This window comes from Mus musculus, chromosome 4 (genome assembly GCF_000001635.26).
Source record: "Mus musculus strain C57BL/6J chromosome 4, GRCm38.p6 C57BL/6J".
NCBI classification, from domain to species: Eukaryota; Metazoa; Chordata; class Mammalia; order Rodentia; family Muridae; genus Mus; species Mus musculus.
In genome coordinates, this window is record NC_000070.6 from 128,407,433 (window position 1) to 128,421,998 (window position 14,566).

Consider the following 14,566-nt stretch of genomic DNA (forward strand, 5'->3'; position numbering starts at 1 on the left):
GAGGGAGGGAGGATCCTGTTAATATAGCCCAAAACACCCTTAGATGGAAGCCAGTCCCCAGTCAGGATTCTTAAAATATTCTAAAAAACACAGACTGGGACTTGGACCTTCTCAGGAGGACAGCAGAAAGGCCCTCCTAAACACCCCACTAAGCGCCAGGTTTGATGGGCAGTTTTCCTGTAGGTTCCTAGGCTGCTGAGAGGCAGTGACTGTGATCCTGGCAATGATTCTCAGCGTTCTGCTGCTGATCCAAGCCATTACAGCTAGACCCAGACACAACAAAGGAAGCTATAAAAATTAGAAAGGAGAGTAGAAAATTGTCTCGTTTATTTAGAAGATACACATGATTCAACTAATAAGCTATCAGAACCAATAAGACAATTTCAACAAAGCAGCTGGTGTTTCTGTAACCAATTAAAAAGCATAATCAGGAAAATGAAATTCTCATTTGTTATGGAGGCAAAAACTGGAAACCGTCTAGAGATTGGTCCTGCGACACGTGGATAATCTTTACAAGAAAATTGTAAAACTTGATTTAAAAATAAAAACGACAGAACTGTAATAAATTGGGGAAATGCCATGAACAGGGGATGCGAACTGGAAGTCCCAGGAGGGAGGCAGAATCGATGAATATATCGTCGGCCCTGCGCAGTCAGAGTAGTGAACCGGGACAGTTAAATGAAAATGTGATGCTGTCCCGCATCCATCAAACCAGAAAAGAGCCTAGCACCCGAGAACAATGAGCGTTGGCATGGATAGGAAGCCAGGGGAACCGCTGGTTGAAGCTAGTGCGAGGTGAAGGTGGGCAGCCTCCCTCTTTGGAGAACAGTCTGGTGAGATCCAGCCTGATGGAAGGTGGGGACTGCCCTGATGCCAGCTTCCTTGTCCTGGAAACTGAAGATCACAGTTTTATGCAGACACACAGGAATGTCCACAGAAATGCTGCTCACGTGGGTTATCCTATGTGGAAAGTTCTGCACCTAGGGAGGTGAGCGCCATGCGAGAGACCGTCTTGGATTCTCAGGATGATGTTTGAATCTCTCCTATATACCGATACTGGCCCATTAAATGGTAGCCTGTCAGAACTATACACACACACACACACACACACACACACACACACATACACACACATATATGGCCTACTTGTTGGATCTACTAGCCTGTTGGATATATATATCCAACATATGTATGTGTGTGTGTGTGTGTGTGTGTGTGTGTGTGTATCATAGATCATATTTTTTAAGATCTACTTCCTATACAGAGGAAAATATAAAGCCACCCATGAAGAAGTAGAAAATCATTCTATGACCCCTAGACAACTTGGTGAGATGAAGCCATGTGTCAAAAGAATTAATGTTACATCGGGGCCTCATTTTCTCAAATCAGCCCATTTCATATAACACAGCCCGAATGATACAGGGCTCTTCTTTGAAGGGACGTTGTTTTCTTTTTTAATTTGGAAAATCCTTCAGCATACCTAGGAGAGTAAATATGAGAGAGTGCCTTTCTAAAGGAGACGATTCTACCACATACTTTAACAGTATGCTAAGGCTACAGTACCTGAGACAGTACAGACAGAACACAGGACAGAAATGCAACAAAGGAGAAAATTCACAAACAAATCACATCTCATGGAATCATACTGGAATTATATGTGCCACAGAGATGGGTTTTTAATTGGTGATGGGTAGGATATTTTGCAAACAGGGTTTGGAAGCCTGGAATGGTGGTACACACCTTTAATCCCTAGAAGGCAGCGAAGATGGATCTCTGTGAGCTTGAGGCCAGCTTGCTGTACACATAACAAGTTCTAGGCTATCCAAAACTACATTATAAGGCTGTCTTAAGTAAAACATCCCCCTCCCCAGGGGTCTGTTGAATAGCTAATGGGCCAGGGAGAAAGGTGGGATCTTGCAGGATATGCAAAATAAACTCTGAATGGATTTAGGACAAAAATAGTGTAAGGAGAACACTGGCTTTCTTATTGATGGTGTTTGTAAGAGTTCCTTACCTGCTTCAGCGAGTACTCTGAAAGTTGCTTAGTAAGCAATCGTGTCGTAGATGGTGTTAGTTTTGTGCTGGAAATCCCTACCGCTACTTAAAATCTGGGGGAAATTTTTTAAAGACTTGAAAATGATATGCACTGTATCAAGCAGAGGAGCTGATTGCCGTGTGCATTTATAGGTTGATCTCGTTTGTGTGCATGAACATATTCATATGTATGCTCATGTATATGGGAACCAGAGGCCTGTGTCTCAATCCCTTCATCTCTCATTGATCCTGGAGCTTAGCCGTTTAGACCTGGGAACCCTGTGTGCCTCCCTAGAACTGGGGTTAGAGGCACATGCCACCACCACTTTACTAAATTGGTGTGGGCAGAGCACAGAAATGACACACTGAGGCAATTGAAGAGAACGTTCCCAAGCGAATCTGAGTGTTTGAACTAATGCAGTCACCTGTGCAGGAGAGGTGGGCTACACACTGGCGGCGAGTCGATTCTTTACAAGCAAGGTTTTGAAGCCTGGCATGGTAGCTCATGTCTGAATCCTGGCTCTCAGGGCTAAAGCCTGGCTTTTTAGCACTTTGCCTACAGAGCCATCTTCTTAGATCCTCTTTTTGCGTGAGTGTGTGTGCACAGGTGTGTGTGCACTCGTGCACACTGTACACACACACTGCAAAGAACACACAAACCTGGTGTCTTAGTCAGGGTTTCTATTCCTGCACAAACATCATCACCAAGAAGCAAGTTGGGGAGGAAAGGGTTTATTCGGCTTACATTTCCACATTGCTGTTCATCACTGAAAGAAGTCAGGAATGGAACTCAAGCAGGTCAGGGAGCAGGAGCTGATGCAGAGGCCATGGAGGGATATTCTTTACTGGCTTGCTTCTCCTGGCTTGCTCAGCCTGCTCTCTTGTAGAACCCAAGACTACCAGCCCAGAGATGGCACCACCCACAAGGGGCCTTTCCCCCTTGATCACTAATTGAGGAAATGCCTTACAGCTGGATCTCCTGGAGGCATTGCCCCAACTGAAGCTCCTTTCTCTGTGATACCTCCAGCTGTGTCAAGTTGACACAAAACTAGCCAGTACACCTGGGATGATCTCCACAGGAACACAACAGGTTTGAAAACTGTTGTTTTCTTTCCTTCCTGCTTTTCTGTTTTATCCATTTTTCTGCAGTGAATATTTTATCGCAATGATACAAATAACCTTTTGGTCCTGAATGGATTAGAACAAATTATGTTTTGAGATTAAGGAGGGGAAAAAAAATCCCACACCCGTTACACTTATTAATTAACAATAATTTTTTAATATCACCATACATCCAGGGAATGTTGAGATCTCCAAATTATCTCATAAATGCCATCGTATAAGTTTGGATTTACAGTTTATTCGAGCCAGGCTCCACATAAAATCTGCCTGCTGGATTTGCTGTCGACTGTTTGTTAACCTGTAGCTTTTCCTGTCTCGCTTCCCTTTCCTCCCCTACTTTCTTTGTCAAGGGATGCATCTGCTTGTCCCGGAGCATTTTCTGTACCCCGATTCTGAGTTCCACCTGCCTGGTGTATTTTTATTTTTTAAGCTGAGCATCTGGCCTTGGTTTTCAGTGTTAGGTGGAAATTGGATACAAAGACTCAATTTGACCGGGTTTGATATTCCCGGGTACAGCAACCCTACATTCAGTGGTCTGTTCTCCTTCTCCACTAAGAAGCACCGGTATCTGGTTACTTAAGATGACGCTTTGATTCCAAAAGATGGTTTCATGGGTTAAAAAACATGTTTTAATGGCACTGAAGATAGCTCAGAGGGTAAAGAGTTTGTCATGCAAGCATGAAGATCTGAGTTCGAATCCTTTGAACCTATATAAAAGCTGGATATGATAGTGTATATCTGTAATCCGGCAAGATGGGAGGTGGAGACAGGAGAATTCTGAAAGCTCCCGGCCGGGCCATCTAGTTTGGTGTATGCAGTAGCAAACAAGAGTTAGCCTGAGCAAGCAAGAAATCCTGCATCTGATAAGGTAGAATGTGAGACTTACACCAAGACTGGTCTCTGGCGTATACACACACACACACACTCACACTCACACACACTCACACATACACACTCACACACACACTCACACACATACACACACACACACACACACACTTCTTAAATGATGTTTTTATAACAATTTGGACACAGCAGTGGTCTCAGCTGTTTGAAGTGGTGTCGTCTCTGAATGGAAGCCCAGGATTCTTGTAGAATAGTCGGGAAAGGGATTGGGTTCTAAGAGCCTCCACAAAACTCTGCACCGCACAGCGCTGTTGCTACAGGAAGGATGGCTTGGCTTCTGAGATGGAAGGGCAGAAATATTGCTCCAATTTGCTGGCAGCTGGCACCACGTTGTGTGCCGTGCACAAACATTCATCTCCCACCCATAGATCCCATCTTTGATATTTACCAAAGCGCCAGGGGTCTCTCACTCAATCACAACTTCTGTTGTTATTTGTACAACTATCTAGAAAAGAGCAGCCACCTCGAGACCTGGGGAGCCAGTTCATTATTCTGATGATTGCTGCCTTTGCTGGTACTCCGAAGTTCAGGGGACAGATGGGAATGAGGGAAGCCAGATGCCAGCACTATTCCCCTATTGGCAAACCCAGCAGGCCCTGGCTGGATCTCTCATTATGCTGGGAAGGGGCAGAGGCTGGCCCTGGGGAAAGGCAGGTCACCATAACATGGTGGTCATTTTTTAAACTACATCCTGTTTGCACCCTAATGATCATGCCCAGTAGAATGGTCAAGGCAGAACACTGCCACAGGCAACCAGGACAATGTCTGTGTCATCTACTGGAAGGGCAAGAGTTTATATTGAGTGATGCACACATGCCGTGTTCTTTCAGCCTAGCTGTCTACAGAAACAGATGGCTTGGGGGGAATCAAGCAGCCCCAGCCTGGCTTCCCAAGGCTGCTGAAGAGTGGGCCAGTGGCATCTGAGCAATGAGGAAACAAGCAGATTGCCACAGGACGGTTAGAGTAGCAAGTGGCTCCCAGAAACTAGAGACACACTGGGCCCAACGCTAACAGCAAGGGAAAGAGGCAGCTAACTCAGGGGCTGGCTTCACTTTGCTATGGTTCCAGCATCTGATGGCTACCTGCCACTCTAGCAGCTGTTAAAGCTGCCACACACGGGAAACATGGGCCGCAGGGTGAGACGACCTGCTTTGAAATAGGCAACTCTGATGTCCTTGGATTGGGGTCTCTGCTATCCAGGTCTATGACGGCACTAACAACTCTGCCCGTTTGCTGGGGGTCTTCAGCCGCTCTGAGATGTTGGGGGTGACTTTGAACAGCACGTCTAGCAGCTTGTGGCTTGACTTCATCACAGATGCAGAAAACACCAGCAAAGGCTTTGAACTTCAGTTCTCTAGTAAGTCTTTCTTGGGTCTGGATAGACTGTGACGTCAGACTTTTTCATTTTATTCAAATGAACTTGTTTGCACAGTAGAAATAAATAATGCATGCTTATGTCTGTCCGGCAATTAGTAATTAACAAGTGGAGATAGAAAATGTGGTATGTCCATACAACGGAGTACTATTTGGCAACCAAAAGGAAGAAGCGATTCATGCTTTAACATATATGAAACTTTAAAACAGTGGTTCTCAACCTGTAATTCTCGACCCCTTTAGGGGTGAAATGACCCTTTTGCAGGGGGATCACATATCAGTTATCCTGGATATCAGATATTATGATTCATAGCTATGATTCATTGCAAAACTACATGAAGTAGCAATGAAGATAATTTTATGGTTGGGGTCACCACAACACGATTAGCTGTCCTGATGGGTTGCAGCACTAGGAAGGGTGAAAACCACTGTTTTAAACATGAGCTGGGGCAAAAGAAACCAGACATAAAGGCCACACATTTTAAGAACTTCACAGAGCAGATACATAGAGACAGAAGGGACGTTGGCTGTGGGAATGAGGGGAAAATGCATATAAAATTTCTTGAGATGACAAAAATTGTTCTACAGCTGTGACAATAACTTCACCATTATGTGAGTGTGAGAGACAGTGGGCTGTTCACTACTTGAGATTGGCAACTTGTGTTATAGTGACTCTGGTAGCCCAATGGGCCACCTCTGGATTTCCCTCACCTGGGTGCCAAGATGTCTTTCCCTGTTTTAGAAGTGGCTCCGTGTAATGGGATTAAATAGAGTCACTTTTGAATTCCGTTTCTATTAACTGCAAACGGTGTGACTCTCAGACAATTTAGTTAACCTTCCCAAGTCAAGGCTCTCAATTGCAGAGCGCCCATAATTACACCCACCTGCAAGACCCCTATGAATAACAAACGAGGGGCAAGGTCTGAGGAGTCCCACGGAGTAAAGTGGGAGCTCATGGGAACCCCCTCCTCCTACAGCCCTTTCAACGCAGCTGCTTGCATGGTGATGTTCCCTGTGCTGCTGAGTCTCCTCACAGAGTCCCAGTGAGCAGAACGGAAGCCACTCACTGGATGCTACACTGTCAAGCAAAGAAAGAGAAAATCCAGCCCCAAGCGTGCACACTATTAAAATCTGCATTTTATTTGCATAAAGCAGCAGAGAAATACTCCGTCCACAGAGAATGGCAATAGGGCTGGGTCAGGATCCTGAGGCTGGCACAGCCACAGTGGTGGCCAGGGGGAACCTCTGGACAGAAACTGGGGGGGGGGGGTGTGAGGAGAGAAGCAACTTGGCTCTGTTACCATGGTTACTGTTCTTCTGTCTTCCCCAGGTTTCGAGCTCATCCGATGTGAGGACCCAGGGACCCCACAGTTCGGCTACAAGGTTCACGATGGAGGTCATTTTGCAGGGAGCTCGGTGACCTTCAGCTGTGACCCTGGCTACAGTCTTCGGGGCAGTGAGGAACTGATGTGTCTGAGTGGTGAACGCAGGACGTGGGACCGACCGCTGCCAACCTGTGTCGGTACGAAGCCTCTTGATTTGCAAGGAACTCCTTGATCCTCCCCTAACCCGAGCTCCAGCCCTGACTTCAACGAGGGCATCCAGGGCCCAGGGCCATCAGCCAGGAACGTCTCTGGCTGTTAGTGAGCACTGTGGCTTGACCATTTCCTCCAGTTCACACCTCAGTACACAGGCAGTGCAATCCACACCACTGTCACACACATGCAGTCTGTGGGGCCCGAGCCAAGTCATGCCCCCAGAGTAGCAGCACAGGCAATAGAGAAGTGGTAGGGAATCTCTGTCCAAATAAAGAGGTGACTTCAGGGCTCCTGCCACACCAAGACTCAAATGAGCCTCCAGTTCACTCCAGGTCTCAGTTTCCCTATAAGTAAAATGAATGTGTTCCCTCTTTTAGCAAAATTCTGGAAGACGAAGGCAATGAGCTAGATCTGATCTTTTGCTTAAAGAAGACAGTGGTGTTAGCATGCACCTTCCATTCCCTGCCCCATGATTCCTTTGAGATGTCAGTAGACATTGCCAGGAGACTTTGTGCTTGTGTCACAAGACCAGAGGCAGTGGTCCAAGGCCAAACGGAAAAATAAGCCAACTGCTACCATTCTGTTTGTCTGACTTTCACTTCCCTGCTGCTCTGAATTCTACAGCCCTACTCATCCTGTTTCCCCCAAACCAGATCTCACCAGTCAGGCCTCTTGTGCCCAACACCCACAATGCACTTGTGCAACACAGGTGGATGTGATGAGTAGGAAGGAGACACTGGGAGAAACCATGAATGCCTACCAAACCACACGTGCTAGAAAGAGGCAAGCAAGTGTCTGTCTGGGTATGTGGAAGCAGAGAAATAAGAGGGTGAAAAAGAAAGTCCATAGGGACAGACTTGATCTGGAAAACCCATGATCTACCAAAGATAGCAGGGGCACAGATGGATGGCTGTTAGGAAGAGTCCCAGCCACAGAGCTCTGATCTAAGTCTTTTAACAGAGAGCTGTGCACTGGGATTAATGGTTCCACTAAGCCTTGGGAGGGTAGATAAGATCTCACCATTGGGAGGGTTAGGTGAGTAGGCAGATGGTCTAGCTGGAGCCCATACGGGGCCAGTTGGATAAACAGCATGGTGAGAAACCTTGGTGACCATGGCTGGTCCTGTTCCCCTGGATAACTACATTGTCATTGGGTCCCCACATGACACACAGAAGGTCAGGACAAAGAATTTCAACCCAGAAAGTAGACAGTGGCAGCCCATAAACAGACCTTTGGTCTTCCTGTGTTACTGAGGTTGAAATAGGTGGTAGGCTTATCTCTGCCCTTTTCTTTCATTCATGTGTGTGTGTGTGTGTGTGTGTGCGCGCGCGTGCGTGCGTGCGTGCGTGTGTGTGTGTGTGTGCATGTGCACACGTAGATAGGCATGCATGTGTGTGTATGAAACCAGAGGTCAGCCTCGGTGTCTTTCCTTAGGAGTCATCTACTTGGATTTTGGGGGTATTTGTTTTGTTCAGGCAGGGTCTCTCACTGGAAAAGACCAGGGGTTGGCCAATTGAGCTTAGCTTGCTGGCCCCAAAGACCCTCCTGTCCCCATTGCTGACACTGGCATTACAGCACTAGGATTTTACCGTCTGTGACTATTCCTCTCTTTATTTCCATCTTTCTTCATGTTCAAGGCCCTACATAGGTGCTTAGAATTCAGTGACGAGCACTCAGGCCAGCCAGGGACACACATGCATAAACAGACAGCAGTGCGGTACCACAAGGCAAGCAAATCAAAGCAAGCAAAAACAAATGAGAGACAGTGGCTCCCATAAGATAACTGTTTGCTTTGCAGAAAGGATTCCCTGTCAGACCCCTCTACTGGCCAATATGTCAGTTATATTGGATTTAGAGGACCCAGGCAAACAGGGCTGGGAAGACTATACTTTGGGCCTTAAGCCTTGAAAGTGTTCTTCAGTGAGACATCCTCAGGCCCCAATGCAATTAGAAAAGTGAGGTGGTGTGTGTGTGTGTGTGTTTGTGTGTGTGTGTGTGTGTGTGTGTGTGTGTGTGTGTATGTGTGTGTGTATGTTTATGCACACCATGCTGAGGGTAGAGTTCAGAATGGGCTACTGAAGTGACTGCCCCAGCTTTAAATATTCAAGTGCTTCCTTCGTTGATAAGGAGAATCCACAGACCAAGCCTGACAGCCAAGGTTTTGGGATGGGGAGAAAAGGGAAGACCAGGAAGAGTGGAACGTCAAGGAGTCGCTGCTAGTGAATGCTGCAGGCTGGTCTACTCCAGCCCCCTGCCCTCCTGCTAGCCCTTAAATAAAGTGACCCCATTGAGAAGGAAGAAGCTCTCCCCAGGGCTGCTGTCTCCAAATGCCCACCCTAAGGCAGAAGCCAAGATCATGGCTGATGGCCTCCCTCTCTCCCAGCTTCCTGCACCCAGGCAGATTGTCCCTCCCCCTCCTCCCCTCCACAGGCTCATTTACCTCTTGCCTTTCAAGCAAGCTGGAACTACCCACCCCAGAAACAGCAGCAGCAGCATAGAATGGAGGCTCAAAGGGGAAGCTAAAACAAAAGGGCTAGTGTCCTGAACACTTGCTAGAAGTAGGTCCCTCTCTCATCCTTTCCTTAGGGGCCCCAGGTGAGCCTCAGGGTCAGAGTGATGCTTGAAGGTCAACCACAGCGATGGTTGAAGGTCAGTCTCCCCTCTGATACTTTGGACCCATCCTCTCCAGCGGTTAGCTCCTTGCTTAACCAATCGCTCCCTTTGCTAAACAGCTCAGCCTCAAACCTCTCCGCTTTCTCTCATGCTTCCTTGGTTCAGAAACAGTAATTTTCCTGGGAGGCAATAATCTTCTACTCACTGAGCCATGTATCCATTCACTCGGTAAATACTTATTAAACTTCTGTTGTGTGCCCAACACCCTACCACACACTCCATGTGCAGTCAACAACAAGGTCTCTGCCTCCAAGAGCCTGGTCTGGCAAGGGAGACAGACAATATTCTAATACACCTGCGATATGCTCATTTCATTCACACTGGGCTGCTGGAGACACAAAGAACTATAGTGTCCACTCTACCTGGGCGGAAGGGGACGTCACAAAGGTGGCATAGAGAGGGCACTTATCATGTTGTTGGTCCAAGCAGAGTCTGTCTGGGCTATGGAGTTAGTTGGTCACACTTGGCAGGACCAGGGCTCCTTCTCGAGTCAGGGACGCCAACAGAAAATCAACCAGAGGGTGCAGGCTTTGCTCCAGAAGCATGGCATAGTCTTCACTTTGGAAGACCCTCGGATAGCACTGTACCAGCTGAGAGGTGGAGAGGGCCCGAGCCCAGACTCCAGCATGGAAGACAAAGTAAGGATGACATGGAAAATGTCTCAGATTTAGGGACAGGGTCTTGGAAGTAGACCAGACTAGAGGAAGCCTCGGCTGAGGGAGCCATTGGCTCCTGGGTTAAGAGAGCCACTCAGAGGCAGAGCCCAGGTCTCTCCACTGGTTTCCTTGCCTTGAGGTTCAATCCTCTGTGTCCCTTGGAGCTTCTGCTACAGCCCTGCTACCTCACCTTTGCCAGGAGACTTCATTCCCACGTATACACACTGCACTTCTTCCAGCAGCAAAGTGTGTTCACAGCAGTGTAGTATACATCATCTCTCAACACCCCAGGCTTGCTCAGCTCCCTAGCCCCGTTGTCCACCACTGTGCATCCCCAGCCTGCACTACCACACCCCTCCTCTTCTCTCTGACTGTAAGTCTCTTCCTCATGCCCTTCCCAGCCTCCCCTGCCACCACCCAGGTTTTTTTTTCCCAGCTCTGGCTCCTCCTTCATGGTGCATTTGAATCCACAGCCTCCCTAACTCTATGTCCTGCACCAGGGAGGAACCTGGTCTCTTCCTCCTGAGTCCCAGCACTTGCTAAGATTGCACACGTCCCAGGATGGGCAGATGTTCGGTGGTATTTCCTCTACTGGCCCTGAACTAGAGAAAGACTGAGTCTAGTCAGCTGTGTGTTCTCTGGCAGCCATCTCAGGTCCCTTTGCTTCAAGACCAGGTGCCAACTCCATCCTGTTGTGCCTCCGGAAGCTCCAAGGAATTTGGTCATAGAGTAGGCAGCTAGTCCTCCCCTAGGCAGCTATTTCATTTACAAGTTTATGAACCCATTGAAAGTACACAGTTGTGTTGCTTTTGTTCATCCCCAGGGCCTCTATCACCATTTCCCCTCAGTTTTGAGCAGTTCTCCCCCAAAAGCGAAGTCTACTGCCCTTTAATCGTCACTCGACACTCCCCTGAGCCTTGGTAAACACAACACACCTTCCATTTCTCTTATTCTGGATATTTTGTATTAATGGAATTACACAATACATAGTCTTTTGTGTCTGGTCTCTTCCACTTAGCACCATCTTTTCCAAATCTACACCTTAGCATGTCCCTACATTCTATTTTGATGGCTGACATATTCTGTTAGAGACATACCCCATATTCCGCATTTCTTTTCTTCAGCTAATGGACACTGGGTTACCTCCACTTGTTGTCTACTATGAATAACACTGCTAAGAACATTTATATTCAAGCTTTGATGTGAACATATGTTCTCACATCTTCTGAGAGAAGAGTTACTATATCGTATGGTGACTTACATAAAACAATTTTAAGGAACTACCTACCAGCTTGCTTCCCCAAATGGCTATATCATTGTCTATTTGTCTACCAGCAATATGAAGGCTCTCCTTCCCCCACAGCCTCACCCACAATTGATGTTTTATTACCAACAGTCACCTTTCAGTCACAGGCATCCTGGTGGGAATGACTGTGGTTTTGATTCTCAGCTCCATAACAATTCCAAATTACGGCAAGCATCTCTTCAAGTTCATACTGGCCATTTGTAGATCGTCTTTGGATACATGTCTACTAAAATCTTTTGCCTACTTTTTAATTGGGTTGTATGTCATTTATTACTGAGTATTAAGAATTTGTTTCTGGTTCTGAGTACCAGTCTCGCCTAGAGAGCTTTTTCTGCTTATGCATCTGGAATGGGCTAGAGGGACCTGGGGGTCATTCAGTGACTACCGGATGCTCAGGCCACCCCCATGATACTGTCGCAATTTCTTTCAGCTGAGTGTGGAGGGACAGTAAGAGGAGAGGTGTCAGGGCAGGTGCTGTCGCCCGGGTACCCGGCTCCCTATGAACACAATCTCAACTGCATCTGGACCATCGAGGCAGACGCCGGGTGCACCATTGGGTAAGTGTCCAGAGCCAGCAAAAAAAAAAAAAAAAAAAAAAAAACACTTGCCACTTGTTGTCAAGGGGGCTGAATGGGAGAGCAGGCTGGCTGGAATAGGGGCTGCATATGGATAAGGGCCAGATGGGGTTAGAGTGGTCTGGTTACAGAGGACCTTAAATGCTAATAAATAAGGGAGAACCATGGGAAGCCTTGAGCAGAGTTGGTTCGCCGAGGTTGTTAGCAGTACAGAGAGTTCATAGGAAGTCACCATCGAGGAGGATTAAGGATGAAGAGGGAGCCATGAAAGAGCTGTGACTAGCAGAGTTTTCAGTAGGAGATGTGAATGTATTACTGAACGAGATATAAACATTCCTATTCCCTAGTATGCACCATTCACTTAGAATTAAGGAAATACAGTACTCACCCTGTCTACGTTTCAGAATTACATCCCATGACATGCCAGTAGCCCACACGGGAACTTAGAATGTCATAAAGTGATGGTGCTCCTGGAATGACCTTTCAGGCACTCACCAGACTCTAAGGCCCCTGACAAGGTCCTTTGACATGTCAGAGTGACAGCTGAGCACTTCATTCCAGCCTTCAGGGCCACCAGGGCTTCAGCCAACAAACACCTCCATGTTGTTTCTCACCACTTGTCTGCGATGACAGCCTGGGAAAGCTAAGTTGCTGATGAGCCCCTATGGGCACACTCACAGCTAAGAAAGCCTGATGCTCACAGCCAAGAGAGCCCAATGAATGAATGAAAGGGAAAGATTGGGATGTACAGGGAGTTGTGTGGTTCGTGACTCTATAACCGACACTTGGTAACTAATGACCAAGCCGTGAATGCTGGAGAATGAATGGCTTTACAGCATGCATATGCATGGCTTTACAGCATGCATATGCATGGTTTGCAGCATGCATATGCAAATCAGGGGTTCTCCTGACCTTCCTGAATGGAGCATCATTCATTCATTCACTCATTCATTCCCTCGTGTGACAACTCTGTTAACTATATAGAGGCTTTGTCCTTCCTGTTCAAAAGGGAATCCTGCAGTCAGGCAGGCAGGCACAGAACCAGGTTGAAGGGGAAAGGAATGTAAAGGCAGATCAGGAAGCTCAGAAAGGCATCCTGGAAAAGTTAACACCAGAGCTGAGCCCTCAAAGATGGTGAGAAAGCTGCCAGGTAGCCAAGGGGAAGGCCAGAGGCAGGGAAGCAGCTTCCTAGCAAGGCAAGGGATTTTCCCCATATCCATCCCCCACAGGAAGGAGCAGGACCTGGGGGTCATCCCCAGCATAGAAGAAGTCCCATTTGGGGGCAGCAGAACAAGGGCTATTATGTCAGAGTGCCTTGGGCTGGGTGCTTAGTTTGGGCATCTGGCAGGTTTATGGAGAGTGGGCTGAAGGGAAAGGCTGTGTTGGGGAGTCCTTGCAGAAGGCTGTTGCCAGGGTTTGCTGGATGAGGAGACCTGTACCAGGTAGCTGCAACTGAGAGGAGGAAGAAAGGACCAACTTCAGAGGACGTGTAAGTGCTCCTGCCAACTCACTTCACTCTAGGTAAATATGAAAAATGATGCTTTCTCGTTGCCCGGTTTGGTGCTGCAAGAAAGAATACCTAAAACACACAGAAAGGCTGGGACACCAATAGCCAGCACATGCCACTGCGTGAGGGTGGTTGGGATTTTTAATCTCTTCTGTCTTCTCTTTCTTCCCTCTGAAGACCACTCTTCGACTGACACATTCAAAAACCCACCGGAGAGCTTATGTTCACCTCTGAGGTCCCATATGTTCACCTCTGGGTCCACTGGCCAAATCTCCCAGCATCCCTCTCTTTGCCCGGAAGTTCCATCTTTCACTTTCTATGCAGATATTAGCCGTCAGATCTTTATTACAGACAATCAGATACAATTCTAGATTGCAGGCGAAGAAGAACAAATATTTACAAAATGTGAGCCCCGTGATGGGCCATAGAAATAACAAGACCGGGATCCTGACACGATTTAACTCTCTGCCGGTTCAGAATTAGCCACTGAATATAGAGAGACACACCTCCACACCGTGTACCCCAACATTCCCGAGTTACTTCCCGACCTCTCCAATCATGGCATGCCACATGCACACACATTACACAATAAGTAAATAAAAACTTAGAAAGACTGTGAAGATAGCACCAGCCCTCACTCAGACAAGCTTCTCACGGCCAGTTATCTCCATAGGTGCTACTGCTAAGGAGGTAAAAGTCTTCCAGCCAACCTGAGAGATGCTGGGAGTGAAAATGGGGGACAGGACACTCTCCACACTGAGTCTCCACCCAGCTCCATCATCTTCTACATTTGTACACATTGCACATCTCCCTATTCTCTCTCCTTCTCTCTTCCCTTGGTCCCTTCTCCTTCCCTGTTTACTTCCCCGTCTCCC

The 14,566-nt window shown here is 47.4% G+C and overlaps 1 protein-coding gene across 7 annotated transcripts in view; it reads left to right on the forward strand.

The window, feature by feature from the left end:
- The window catches only part of Csmd2 (CUB and Sushi multiple domains 2), a 581,156-nt gene that overhangs the window by 420,928 nt on the left and 145,662 nt on the right, over window positions 1–14,566 (forward strand). For all 7 annotated transcript variants that reach the window (XR_001784158.2, XR_001784159.2, XR_001784160.2 and 4 more), the window contains 3 exons: window positions 5,263–5,419; window positions 6,767–6,958; window positions 12,040–12,166. Coding sequence is in view for 2 of the 7 variants with exons in the window: in XM_011240560.3 (XP_011238862.1) it covers window positions 5,263–5,419; window positions 6,767–6,958; window positions 12,040–12,166 (476 nt within the window). In the remaining 5 variants the exon portion in view is untranslated. The remainder of the gene's footprint in view (window positions 1–5,262; window positions 5,420–6,766; window positions 6,959–12,039; window positions 12,167–14,566) is intronic.